A 14,731-nucleotide genomic window follows, 5' to 3' on the forward strand; every position below is an offset into this window, starting at 1 on the left:
ATATAGCAATTTAATCATGTTAAATTCTTTGCATACTGTACGTATAATGATTTAACCAGTTGAAAGTTGTATGATTTAGATTTATTTCCTTTTCTTAATTTTTTCCCTTACTCCGATCGGATCCTGCATATATGGGACGATAATATGCATCGACCCATCATGCAATATTATAATGGCTCTACATATATATATATATATATATATATATATATATATGAAAGAAGAGTATCTAATGAATATTATCGTCTACAGTGATTTTAATGTATAGCCGATCGAGAGAGAAGGGATCGGAGAGGGCTGTTGATAGCTCAAATTAACGGTCACCTTAATTTTTGTTTGGGCAACATCCAATTGGCGGTGGTGGTGGTGGTGTGCACGACAACGACAATGATGGTCCAGGCATGGATGAATAGTGTTTTGTATTAATTGTACCTCGGGATTTTCCCTGGTCCCAGTGCGTGCCAGTGGGGGCCACTTCTAGTTTTCCGAACGTTGGAAATCTCTGAACCCTGGCCTCCTCCTTCTTCGTTTGGGCACCAGACAAATTACATGCCCCTCAAAGACAAATTAAGTCGTTAATTTATGAATTTATGATGATGATGATGATTGTAAGTAGTGATGATAGGTAAAGTCCCCCTTGTCTTTTTTATACATATACTTGGGGTGATTTTCCGTCAACCTCAGACCTGTTAACTATGATTGCAGATGTCGTTAAAATTTAAAAAAAAAAAAAAAAAAAAAAAAAAAAAAAAATGTGGAACTTTGACCCCAAAAGAAGTGGATTGGATTGAATCGATTGATGAACGAGAGGCACAGCTACACTGTGCTATGTACGAATGGAATATGTTGGACTTTACGTTGTATGAGTATTCCCAACGGCTTAATTCCCTATAATCCATTTCTTTCTTTATATATACCGAAAATATAAAATTAAAAAAAAATCACAAAAAATCACCTACAGTAAATGTCCTATCAATTTTTAAAGCATTAGAAATACTATAGCTCTACCTAATGTGTAAGAAATTAAAAGAGTTTTCTTATCTATTATTTTAATACAAAATACTTGTATTTCTCTTTCATCTCTCACCTTTTCGTCTTGGGGATTGTGTTAAAATTTTATGAAAAATGTGAGAGTAGGTACAACTTATATTTGTAAATAAATAATATTTAATTGATATAAAAAAAGTTATTGTGGAGTGTATTTGGATAAGGAAACAAAAAGTAATTTTGTTTCCTAAATTTAAAGAAAATCAAAGGAAAACTGCTGTGAATACTCTAATTGACTCAACCTAAATGGACACCTAAAGTAGGCCATTTAGTTTTATTTATTTTTATTCAAATACGGGAAAAGGGAAAAAGGGAGTTGAAAATAGATTTGATCAAATAAGAATATAGTAATAGTTTGAGGGGTTAAACTGTAATTTTTCCTAATTTGGACAAATTCTCTCCATCTAGAAAGCAAGGACTCTTGTAGTGTCAAAGATTGTGGTTTACATCTATTTATCACGAATAATGTTAGTAACCATCTTTTTATCCTTCCAAAATTTAAAAATTTATGTGACTTTTAAAATAACAATTAGACCAAAATTCAATATTAATACATCCCAAATTCAATAATAAATTTAAGAGCCACGTCAATTTTGGAAGATAATAAAATAGTCCTTATCATTACTCATCATTCACATGTGATATCGATACATGTTTTAAGTAAATGTTCTTTGATTTTTTTTTATTTTTTTTTTTTAAATTGTTAATGTAAGGAGCCATCTAAAATAGGTCAACTGACGTGACATTAGTGTAAAGAATAGCATTAATCAACTATAGACCTGGCTTTCTGTGATGCTCAATTACACATACTGAGCAAGAATTTTTGACATGATTTTTTAATGAAGGCGTGAATTTTCCTCCAAATATATATATACCAGAAAATAGACCATAGCCAAAACAATGCAACCAATTGAATTATAACAATCATGTATAAATTTCTTTGACCATTGTTCCCTTGGGACTCTTAAAACAAGTTAAAACAAGTCCCCCCCATCTTGCTTAATCCATGACATAATCTGAGTGCGCACCAGAAACCCAGGGAAGCCAATGCAAACCATCTTCGATATGTGTCCATGTCGGCCAAAAAATGCCTTCCTACTTTCAAATAACTTGTTAAACCCAGGCATCAGTCCAATTTCTTACACTCAATATAACTTGTTAAACCCTGGAGGTGGCGAAGACTCGCCCAATTTTGGGAAGAAGGCCTCCCTTTCGATCGAGACTTGAAGGCATGCCATGACCTTAACCATCGCTACCCACACGACTGGTGCAGCGCAAAATGCATAGCCGAACACAGAAAGAGCTCTTACAACCCCATCTGGGTACCACGGAAACGCCATGACCAAAAGGGACCCCAAGATCCCAAGCCATGGGACTATAACCGGTAACAATGGCAGTAAAAATGCATTAATCGCTATGGAGCAAAGCGCGAAAGAGCCGAACAAATAAAGGCTCCAGCCTAGTAGTGGATGAACTGTGTGAGGAATAATGAAGAAGGGTACTACATAGGAGGCAAGAATAGACCAAATAGCTAGTATTTTGATGCCTATTTGTATCAAGGAGGTGTTCTTCTCTGACCGACGGTAGCATAGCTTGGAGAAGTTTGGCCGTGCTAGACGAGTCATTGCTATTATTCCCAGATAAATCACACACTGTATAAGTACTGCTGGCATCTCCGCAGCATACCTGTAAAAAAAAAAAAAAAAAAAAAAAAAAAAAAAAAAAAAAAAAAAAAAAAAGTCACTGTTACAATTGCTATTAGCTATTGTTTTTGAATAACCTTGTCTGAAACGGGCAAGCTTTTCGAAGAAAGAAGAGCAAAATATTTATAATCAAACTCTTTTCTTTCATTAAGAAGCTTCATACGCTCAACAGGCCTCCAGTGGACCAAAAAAAAACAAAACCAGATAATCGAACATAAGAATGCACTTTAATCTTACCCAAGAGTTTGACGACGTTGTTCATGCCATGAAATGCCTAATGGCAGGACAGGCCATGCCCACCAATACCATGGCTTCAACCACGGTGCACCTGGGAATGTAATCACGCTGTTGGGTCCGCAGGGCACACTCCAGCGGAGTCTAAGATCTGAAGCCAGCAAAGATTAAACTATAAGTACAAAATTAGCTGCTGCATTAGTAATTGAAGTCTAGAGCATAGGAAATGGAGAGAAATTCTTTTTTTTTTTTTTTTTTTTTGATTACATACAGTAGTAAGTAGCATCCATTTGATAGCCTAATGGAAGTCTGTAGGTTCCGTGAAGCTTGGTGCCGTTAGGGGGCAGATGGAACATTGGCTGATCAAGCAAATCAGAGAAGTAGCTGCCGATAAAACCCTGGTCTGCACCATCTGGATTGTTTCGTACAATCTCCAACTCATGAACCATGTCCTTGAACACCACCTCTGATGGCTGTAGTACCAAATTCATAATATCAAGCATTAAAAATAATTCAAATGATCTTCTCTTTGGATACTTTCCACATTGATTAAAGAATTCACACTGTGAGGTTCCAAGCAAAGTTCATATGAAAAAACAGACTTTTACTGGATTTATAATAGGACACATTAAAACCATTTAACGGGCCTTTTCTTTGGCTATATTACACGTTAATTAAAGAACTCACTGTCAGCTTACAAGCAATTCAACTGAAAACCTGACTTGTTATAGGCTCCAGAATGATTCCGTAGCTTATTTAAAAGGAAAATCACACTAAGGAGCCAAAGTGATACAAGCACTGATAGTGCATGTGAAGGGGTGAGACTCAGGGAGAGCAGCATGCAAAGTTTTAGAGACATTCTTCAATCTTTTCAATCACTCCCATAACTCATGTGAGATCATATTCCACAGAAAAAGTCTATATGATAGAATAAATTTTGAAATAAGAACTACAATGTAATATTCAAATAAATATTTGTTAAAAGGAAAAAAGAGTTGCTTTAAGAAACACCTTAAGAGTGTGAGAACAAGGATTTACCTGCAAGACGAAGAGGCCAGTATGAAAGATGCAAGGGTTGATAAAGACCGCACAAAACTGTCCACATTGGAATAACTCATCAGTTTTCTGAAGGAAGAGATTATCAGCATCGAGCATGATGACCCTGTCGTAGTCCACCAAGCTCCACGCATAGAGTTTGTTCAATGTCAACTTGAATCTCCTATCGAAATTGGGCTGATCCTTGTAAGGATTATTCAAATTTTCAACCCTCACCACCTTTGCCCCATCTTCCTGTTCCCTAGACCAAAGAAACATAACGGTCACTTCATTTCCAATAGCCTTTTTCATTTTATCAGTATGCCTAAAATGGAACAGAAATAGAGATAAAATATATATATATATATATAACTGACCAAATGTGTCCTATCTTACAAAACAGATATCAGAACTGCAATTTGACAAGCTCTCGGTAATCAAGTTAGAGTATACTGCGTTTGTAGAAGTGTGTTCATTCGAGAAAACACACAATACATAGGTTACGAATCCTATAGGAGCCACTCGTATGTTTCTCGAGTTCAACTTAGCGTCAGAAAGTAACCAAATATCCAATAACCTATAGAATCATCGAAAATGCAATTCCAGGACTCGGATGTTTTTCAAGTTCATAGAATTTGAAGGCTCACTTTTTATAATGGACACTGAGGCATTTGAAGGTAATCATATTTAAAGCTCTGTTTTCACGAAGTCGTGGACCTGGTGCGTCAGGTGAATACATCAATTGGATGATCACAACAAATTGCTGTTCTAGCTGAACAATTATTAGCTGTCACCTGTTTCTCAGGAGCTGACACACCCAAGGGGTAAATTTAGAACCTTTTTTTTCTTCCCTCCGGTAACAAGGAATCTATGACCCCTTTTTGGAGGGTCTTGGTAAACTCTGAATGCACAATCATAGACAGGACAGCCGTGCATCTTTTGAAACACCCTTTAAAGAAGGGCATGCATTGGTTGGTTCCGCAAGTTTTGATTGATATTTCAAACAATTACCAAGCCACACCAAGTCAGAAATTTTTTGTAATGGTTGGTTGATTTTGTCACTTTACAGCAAAGAAAAGGGAGAGAGAGAGAGAGTGAGAGAGATCTGTAGAGATCTATAATAGATTGTGAAAATGGCGAAGGTCTACAAGATTGACAAAGATCAATAATGGGAAGATGAAAGTTGATGAAGATCGACAACAAAGGTGTTAGGGGGTTGCACGTCGACCCCTCAGGTTGGATTTTAGCTATTTTTGATGACCGACCTAATAAGTGTCGACCAGTCGAAATCACCATCCAAACCGACTGGCCAAAACATAATTGTTGAACCACACCGATACTGATTAGTGTCAATTGATTGTCAGTAGCTTATTAGTTTGGGGCTGGATCATCATCAATGCCACCAACGCCAAATTGAATGGTGGAGAACGAGGCAGAGGCAAAGGAGCTTGTTAGTTTATATAGACCAGCTAGCACCTAGCTTCATGGGGAATTTTGAGTGGAGGAAGAAAGCTTTACAAGCTTCAGGAGGGCTGACATGCGATTCTGCAAGGTGGCATAAGTCTTGCTTAACTCTTGCTTGAGCGAGATTGCGACAGGATTTCCACACGACAGTTGCTCAAGCGAGATGTTACGAAGGGAAAACAAAAACAATGCCCAATGTTCTCTTGAACTTGGCCCGAGCAAAATTGCAACTAATTGCGGAGCAGAGACTTCGCGCGACAACCGCTAGAATGAAGTTGCAGCAGTTTTAAATAAAGGCTATTTTTGTAATTTTACTTTCAGAGTTTCAACCTAAACTCCATTTAAGCACAATACAACCAACTTAGGTGCCCAATTGTTATAGTAGCTGTCATCATTAAGTTTTATCAATAAGAATACTCGAGAGAGTTTTTCTTCAGTTTTCCTATAATTCTTGGAATTTGTCTCGGTTTTATAGAAGAGTTCTGAGTTTTGCTTTCATAAATTCTACTTCCCAAACGTTGCACTGCATCAGTTGGTATCAGAGTCCAACTACGTTTCTACCATGGTGTGAAGTGGAGCATGTGGAGAAAGACGTAACCATTGGCTATGTGTATGAATGTGATGAGGCAACAGGCGAGGAGCAATTAGAGGCGCGTTTGCAACGAATGGAGGAGTGGTTTGATTGGTTTGATAAGCAGTTTGATGCGTTGGCTGATCAGATCACCGCCTTAGCTGTTGCTAACGGGCATCCCATCAATCAAATCCGTATTTTATGGAGGAAGATGAGGATAATGTCAGTTGGGGGCCCATCAATCCATTTGTGAAGCGTGAAGCAAAGATCGAACATCATCCCTAAGTGCCAAACAACACTAGCAGATGGGGAAATGGGTTTCAAAAAATTGACATGCCGGAGTTTGAAGAGGAATTAATAGATCCTTTTCAAAGTTCAGTAGATTGGAATTCCCCACCAATCTATGATATCGATTTCAATGATGGAGATATTTTGGAAGTTATTTACCATATGGTCAACACAATGTTCAAGTTTTTACAATACATGGCATGTGTTTGATGAAACTCCAAATAGTGAAATACTTCAGTGGGGTCTTGAAAAAAATTAATTATGTTGATTTTCTAGGGGCTGAAAAATTTTCGTTCAAGTTTTCCTAACCAAAATCTTGAGGTTGGATTCGGTATGTTAGAGGAAAATTTGATTCTTTGTGGTAAAAAATAATTGATCATTTCTAAAAAATTTGATTCCGCAGTCTCTCTTGTATCAAGTTCTTTTTTCTCTTAGATATATTCAAAGGTCTTCTTCATTCTTCATACTTAGATCTATTCTTCGATCGTCTTCGTTTGAAGATGAAGAGAAAATCTGTTCTTCGACGAAGAACAGATATGTATTCTTGCCCAAGAGGCTATATTCCATACTCTTCCACCTGACTCTGACTCCGACATTTCGAAGGCAAAGTCGAATTACAAATCACATCCGTCGGAGGTTTTCCAACTCTTCTGACTGCAGCGGAGGCGGATGTCAGAAGATCCCTTTCCGACTTTGACCGAGTCAAAGCCTGGCTCTAAATTTTTGGGAATTTTGTCCAACCCTAAGGGGCAGAGATTGATAGAGTGTAGCGTGTGGCAATGCAAACAGGTGGAAAATTAGAGGCGGTTTTGTCATTACAAGCCACCCCCCGGGCCGTTGGACTATGGGAATATTTTTGCAGCGAGAAAGAGAAATCCAACAAGTCAAGGGAAGAAAAGGAAACTGCCATCACAAACGACGGTGTTCATTGAAAGCAACGTTTCATTTCATTTCTTGCGTTTCACGCAGAAGGCAGAGAGATAGACAACAACTTGACACTGAGTACTGAGTAGGATGAAAACTTTTCCGTTCCGCCGTTCAAAAGACTCCGACGCCGAGTCTTACTCGGAAAACGCGTAGAGAAGGAGAAGCAAATGCAAGATTATTGAGTCACATACATGGAGAGCTGTGATTGGACTAAACACTGAAAATCGGTGGCATACAAGGATAACAGTACGTAATCTTAGGGGAGACCATTAGCTTCACCTAAATTGATTGCGATCTAGGGCCGGCAAAAATCAATCACAACTGGGGTCCACGGCGCAGGCTAGCGCCAAACAGAAGACGACAGAGAAAAACGGAAAGCCAAGGAAATTTTGGCCAAAAAAAAAAAAAGGGGGAAAGGGGAAAGCGTTTCATTGAGAGACTTACAGAGCTCGGACCCATCGGAGAGGGACCTCGAGGGACGCAATGACGACGAGATCTGCTTCCACGTTGAGCCTGACGAGCGATCTGATCATGACGCGCGTGGCCATGTAGAACTCGTAGTCCCTCGGCGTCCCCATGTACAGCATCGTCGCGTACGCATTGGTGTGCGCTCTCTCCTCAGACGCCGCCGTTTCGTAAACCGCAAAGATCAGCAACAGAAACCTCAAGAACCCATTAACTTTTCGCTTCTCTTTCCGAGCCATTCCAATATCGCAGGAAATCAGCAGTGAAGGTGGTGGGCCTCCAACAACACAGTCAGAGCGTTGGCTCCTGATTTTGGTAGGATTGATTCTCAAGAGAGAGAGAGAGAGAGAGAGAGAGAGGGAGGGAGGGAGTTTCCGAATTTGTACAAAGGAAAGAACAGGAAGAAGGAAAGGCTGTTGTTTAACACAGAGAGTAATAACAGGAGCAGGAACAGGCTCTGCGTTCAATTTTGGAGTTTTGTATTTTATTTTATTAATTTTCCGTGCGACGGAGGTGTTGGGCTACCTCGAGATCTCAACCGCTCATCTTTTTATTGAATGGAAACGTTGACGGTGAACGGGTGCCACAGTGTGACGATGGTGTACGGAAGAGTTTCTCTTATCATAGGGGATTTTATATATATATAGAGACGCGTGAATGACAGCGTGTAGGTGGAGCGGAGTTGACGAATTTGACTTGACAGAAATACCCTCAAGCAAAGAAGAGTTGGCGGGATCAACTTTTATTGACTCCTTCTCTGAAGAGTGAAGACTGAGCGTGTGACGTGTCCTGATGGGCGTCGGCTGTGCGCGTCGGATAAGGATTCCCTCTCTCTCTCTCTCTCAGACCTTTTTTTTTTTTTTCTTTTTTTTTTTTTAATACTATATTTTTTAAAATTTTTATAAAATTATTTTTATTAAGATGATATGAAATTAATTGATTAGCATTCGTAGTATTTCTTTTTATTAATTGTTTTGATCATTTCTAATGAATAAACTACACATAAATTAGTAAGTCTCCTTTATAAAAGTTCGAATACATGTAATATTTTTCTATTTTCTTTCTAATTGAAAAATAAAATATAATATTTTTTTTTAAAAAAAAAAAAGAAGACTTTTGTGGATGAAGAAATTAAGAAATCACATGGGAAGAGATCTTCTCCTTTGAATCTACAACACATGCGACAATACCTAATCAGTCAAGCTAAGATTTGTGGATGGCATATCTTTTTCAAATGAGGGCATCAAATATCCAAACAAGTAGGTAGTGCTCCATCTCTTCAAAGTTCCAACCAAATGCATTTTGCTTGACAGAGTCTGCTATCAACTCTGGCTGCTATCAACTCTGGCTGCATTAGGGTGTGTCCAATTGTCATGGGGAGATAATTTCAACCTTACCAGTTTAAAGTCCTGTCATCTAGATACGGAGTACGCGGCTAATTTATCTCTTTCATTTCATTCTTTTAATAATGAGGCAATGAATTATAAGTAAATGTATTATGATTCTATGAAATTATCCAATGAAGTAATTGTTTCCAAGTAAACTTTTGTGAGATATATGAGACTTCTCCGCATTAGAGACGTCATTGTTAGGGTGCGTGTGTTTGCGTTGTCCTATACGCTTCTTCTCATTAGTGTTACGTCAATTTGGTATCAGAGACAAAAATTCCTATTATCAAGTGTTTATACAAAACTAAGTACCAGAAGTGAAACACAATATGGTTCTAGCCGTATTAATCAACAACCCCGTGATGGTCTACTACTAGAGATGCTAAATCGGTTGGGCTTTCTATCGAAGCGTATGGATGTCGTTTGAAATCACCTATTTGAAAAACCAGAAGGTTCAAGAGTAGATAAGAAGGAAAATGGACTCCATAAGAAAACTCCAAAGGGTTTAGAACACAACAGTGGAGACAACTTGAATCCACTGTATACCACACCTTTCCGAGGGTCAAAACTAACCCAGCAATCAAAAGCATTGAAAGGTGTCCGTAATCCCTATGACTGTATGACGTCTCACATCACTTGAGTATGAGAATGAAGATATGTTTATATATATATTCACATAATTTTTTACATAATGCATTTTAAAACTGTGATGGTCATGAATCTAACTATTCAAACTCCGCAATTAAGCGTGTTTATACTAGAGTAGTACCGGGATGGATGACTTCCTGAGAAGTCTAGTTCAAAAGAATCATAAGCAAAAAATATTGTATTGTTGAGGGTAAATCGTTACGGCTTTGAATTGAAACACCATTGTTCATGGATCTGTTGGAAAATCATGGCACCAGGTGAGTTAGGGTGGACGTCCCTAGTTTCCATGGGAAATTAGATCCCTATGCCTTCCAAGATTGGATTTACCTTTTTGGAGGACTATTTTGATTGGTCCGGTTTGTGGGAGATGAAGTTAAAGCATAGGCCAATGGGGTGGGCCAAAGTGTTGAAGAGCAATTATGCTGGTTGAGACAGCCACCAATCTCTAATTGGGAAGAGGTGAGGATGAAACTCTAGGAGAAGTACGTACCTTCCCATTAATAAGTATGAGGAGCCGTACGTTGTTTGAAGAATTATTGTTACTGCGCCAAGGAGGCACCTTTATTGATGATTATACCCCCAACAAGTTTTGTGAATTAAGTGTTAGAAGTTACGTGGGAGAGACTGAAAGACAAACAATTGCCACAATAACCCAATAAAAAAAAAAAAAAAAAAATAGGGTATTTAGTGTCGTTTTTGGGCCCAAAAGAAAAAAAAGAGTACTATTCAATAGTGTCGCTTTAAAAACGACATTAAACATAGGGACGAGATTCCATATTAACAATATTTTCTGTTCAAACGACGCTACTTAACATCATTTCTGTTTAAACGACACTAAGTTGTTAGTGTCGTTTGAATAGTAAACTACTAGACTAACAACTTAGTGCCGTTTCACTGTTCACACGACACTTAGCTGTTAGTTTCGTTTACTGTTCAAATGGCGTTAAATTCTTAATGACGCTAAATTCGTAGTGTTGTTTGAACCCCTAAACGACATTAATATAAATAAAAACAAAAATTAGGATCCTCCTCATTCTCTTCCTCTTTTGTTTCTTCTTTTTCTCTTCTAGCATAAGTTTGTGGAGCTTCCTCTTCCTCCTCCTTATTCTTCTCTTCCTATAGATGCAGAAGCTCCTGGAGCTTTGCAGGAGAAACTCCCTTTGAGTTTTTCCTCTCTCTTCCTCCCTCATACATCTTAAACTAAAAATATATAACTAAATTTTTTACGAAAAAAAATGAGTGTCAGTTGGAAAGCAAACGGCACTAAATTTAAGAAGCTAGCTCACTCGATATGAACAATAAAAACGATGCTAAAGAGATATTTACTTTATTTGGAACTAAGATTATAATTGCAGCATTCACCTCGATCTCTAAGAAGCTAGCTCACTCGATATGTTAAAAGACTAAATAGACCATGCTTTTTGAAAAAAAAAAATAAAAATAAAAATTTGATCACCTAAGTTTAACCCGTCCCCAAGAGGTAGTTCAATCGGCTGGGGACCACGCCTCATGAAGCGGAAGTCACTAGTTCGAATCTTCTCTCCCCCCTCTTGAGTGAACATGTCAAAAAAAAAAAAAAAGTTTAATCCCTTTTCCCTTAATTTTTGTTTAAAGAAAGACTCTTCAGTTCTACTGATTGAAATATAGTACTCATGATCAAGGCACTATTTTGCCCTCCTCAAACACTCGCCATCTCCTCTAGCATATATATATATATATATATATAATTGGTCTGAAATTCTACTTTCTAGAAAATTCAATCGAAACATCTTTGTTGACCAGATTAAGTAAAGAGTATATAAAACATGCAATATCTTTGGTGATAAATAAAGTAGCTAGCTATATATATATATATATATATATATATAGTAATATCCCAAAATTCTACCAAGGATGGACCGGACGAGGCTCTAACTGGCCGGGGGGGCATGAAATACCTACCCCGGCCCCCATCCAATCCAACGGTCGACCCTACATACAGTTGACCTCAAAATAACTTATTTTGGTTTATATATATATATATATATATATATATATGTAAGATATATTTATCATTACTGTTTTCTTTTCTTCTTAACATTTGTTTGCTTACACGTTAGGGACAATATTCTGTCATATTTGTTAAGGACAAAATTTTCTCTTCTCAAGATAAAGACGTTATTAATTAAGAAAAAACACTTTTTTAAACTTAGAAAAAAAAAAAAAAAAAAAAAAAAAAAAAACCCTCCACGGAAATCGAAGAAGTATTTGCCGATCATCGATATTGTGATCTTCACGCTTAAAAAAGAGAGAAGAAGAATAACGTAGGGTATCATGCTACCACCCTTGAGTATATCCTAATTTATAAGTGCTCACACTGAATAATCAATTTGATTATATCAGCCTTTAAAATAATTACAATTGTACAATAATGACGTTTTTTTTTTTTCTTTTTCTTTTTTTTCCTAAGCACAAAATGCTACACTTTTTTAAAGTATGTATCATAATTTTATGTAATTTATTATTTTAAAAAATGTGATACCATTTTATAAGATTGTGACACATTATGATGAGTAAATTAAAAAAAAATAAAATAAAATTTGTTGTGTTTTTCATAATTTAATAATTTAACAAAAAAAAAAAAAAATGGAAAAGGTCACTTTCTGTTGTTATTTCGTGGGTTTGACTAACACTACATATATATTTCGTGTTTCTTTGAAATTCATTATTTTGGGGCACGTTCAATCAAGTTGTGACTAGCTGATCCGTCAGCACGTTCCCATCTAATCGCATTACAAGGGAATCAATCTCAAACAATTCATTATTTATATTTTAGGGAAAGAATATTCCTCTTCTTTTTCTCATAAGAACCAAGAGTTTACTATAAACTTCTTTTTGCCATAAATTTTTTTTAAAAAAATAAAAATAAAAATATGCTATTCAAGTCGTACAAGTGGAACCTAGACGGTAAAAATTGAATGCGCTCAATCTTTCATGTCTAACTGAGATACCATAGCCTAACCTGATTTCCGTCCGTATGTTTAGTAAGACTTAAAATGACTAATACTATTAAGAATGGAGATTTCTATTCTGAAGTCGAACTTTCACCCTAATATATACCCAATCATTTTAGAGACCTTTTTAGAAGCAACCAAACTACATCACAATTTATTATTATTATTATTTTTTAAAGATATATATATATATAATATTAAATTGGGTCAATATTGTTGGAAACAACGAGGGTAAAATTATAGAATAATCAAGCCTAAACGGATAAATTAACGTACAAGTCATCTATTTTTAGATATGAATGAGTTATATATGCCTTCGCTAGTTAATACTCCACTTAATTTAGTCAACCCCAACCACATGGAAATGAAAGCGGTGGAACCACTGGAACGGTATTTTTAAAATTAAAATTAAACTGTTAAACAAGAATTAAAAAATTGAGAATAGTTAATTATTAAGCTGCCAGAAGTTATCTAATTATATAAAACAAATTTGAAAAAGAGTAGTAGTGATGATTTCCAAGTTGAAATTCAGCAAGGGATTCGATTGGGTAGGTTCACTACGTACGTACTCTAGCGGCAAATAGTCAACCCAGTGCATTATCATCGCAGAGAGAAAGATCGAGTAGAAATAAGGAAATAATATAATATATTAAAAAAAAAAAAAAAAAAAATGTTGTTGGATTTTGGAGAGACTTACAGAGCTTGGACCCATCGGAGAGGCACGTCGGAGGAGGCAATGACGACGCGATCGGCTTCAACGTTGAGCCGGCCAAGCGATCTGAGCATGACACGGATCGCCACGTAGAACTCGTAGTCCCTTGGCGTTCCCATGTACATCATCGTCGCGTATGCATTCCTCTGCGCTCCTTCTCCATTCGCCGGCGACGTCGTTCCGTAGGCAGCTAATATTATGATCAACAGAAATCTCATCAACCCAACAACATTCCTCTGCTCTTTCCAACCCATAATTAATTCCTGCTCTTTCTTTCGCTTTTCTCAACAAAAAGATCGACCAAATTAATATAATATCCCTCTATCTAGCTACTTCTTATCTCTGTCTCTTTTTAGCTGTACGTTGCTGTATTTTTCTCAGCTTCCATGGAACTGTGCATAAAAACACACAAACAAAGATGAGAGAAAAAGAGAGAGATAGAGAAGGTTCAGTTTCTCATGGCAAGGGAGCTTCCAATTAATTAAGGAAGGCTCCGACTAGGCTATATATATATATATATAAGGACACTGTCTTTTTTGAAAAAATAATAATTAAAAAAAATAATTACAAATTCCGGGTGTTTTAGTTTGCGGCAAAACTGAGGAGAGGCCTACCTTAAAATCTCAGCCGCACGCTGCTGGTTTTATATACAAATGACTATCTGAACGTTGTTTTGCGAGACGGTTTGTGAGCTGATTAATAATTAATTATAGGGGTGTTCAAACGGAGCGGCTATAACCGCTAACCGCTTAAAATCGCTAATCACTAACCGCTTTTAAAAGCGGTTATAAATAACCGCCTAGGCGGAGGTGGTTAGCGGTTATATGGTTTTAAAAGCGGTTATAAATAACCGCTAACCGCTTTTATATATATATATAAAATAATAAAAAAAAAAAACTTGACCTGAGAGCCTAGAGGGGCGTCGTTTTGACAATATATATAAACCTTCTCAAATTGTTTAGGTTTAGGTTTCCCAATTCCCATTTCATTTTGTCGCCGACGCCCTCTCGTCTCTACCCATCTCGTCTCATCTCCTCTCTGCCCATCTCGTCTCCGCCGCCGCTCGTCTCCGCCTCCGCTTGTCTCCGCCGCCACTACACTGTAAGCTTCTCCACCGGTTCGTGTATATGATTTGTGCCTTTTGTGGTTGTTTGAAATGCATGGAATCAGTTGCTGCTGAATTGCTGAATATAATTTTCTACCAATGAATTTCATCTTCTTAATGCTGAATTGCCAATCCAAAAGGCAAAAAGGGT

At 37.1% G+C, this 14,731-nt stretch overlaps 1 protein-coding gene across 3 annotated transcripts; it reads right to left on the reverse strand.

The window, feature by feature from the left end:
- Nucleotides 1–1,936: 1,936 nt before the first annotated feature.
- On the reverse strand, nucleotides 1,937–13,958 carry LOC133854097 (putative glucuronosyltransferase PGSIP8). Of its 3 annotated transcripts, none has more exons than XM_062290127.1 (5): nucleotides 13,461–13,958; nucleotides 4,023–4,281; nucleotides 3,256–3,457; nucleotides 2,988–3,135; nucleotides 1,937–2,733 (listed from the first exon to the last, which is right to left on the reverse strand). In XM_062290127.1, the coding sequence occupies exons 1-5, from the start codon at nucleotides 13,727–13,729 to the stop codon at nucleotides 2,193–2,195; spliced, it is 1,419 nt and encodes a 472-aa protein (XP_062146111.1). In that variant the 5' UTR covers nucleotides 13,730–13,958; the 3' UTR covers nucleotides 1,937–2,192. The 3 variants fall into 3 exon arrangements, with proteins under 3 accessions (XP_062146111.1, XP_062146113.1, XP_062146112.1); XM_062290129.1 differs by having other exon boundaries at nucleotides 4,023–4,274; nucleotides 13,461–13,612; XM_062290128.1 differs by lacking the exon at nucleotides 13,461–13,958 and adding an exon at nucleotides 7,714–8,306.
- Nucleotides 13,959–14,731: the final 773 nt, after the last annotated feature.

The sequence above is a fragment of the Alnus glutinosa genome, chromosome 13 (assembly GCF_958979055.1).
Source record: "Alnus glutinosa chromosome 13, dhAlnGlut1.1, whole genome shotgun sequence".
NCBI classification, from domain to species: domain Eukaryota; kingdom Viridiplantae; phylum Streptophyta; class Magnoliopsida; order Fagales; family Betulaceae; genus Alnus; species Alnus glutinosa.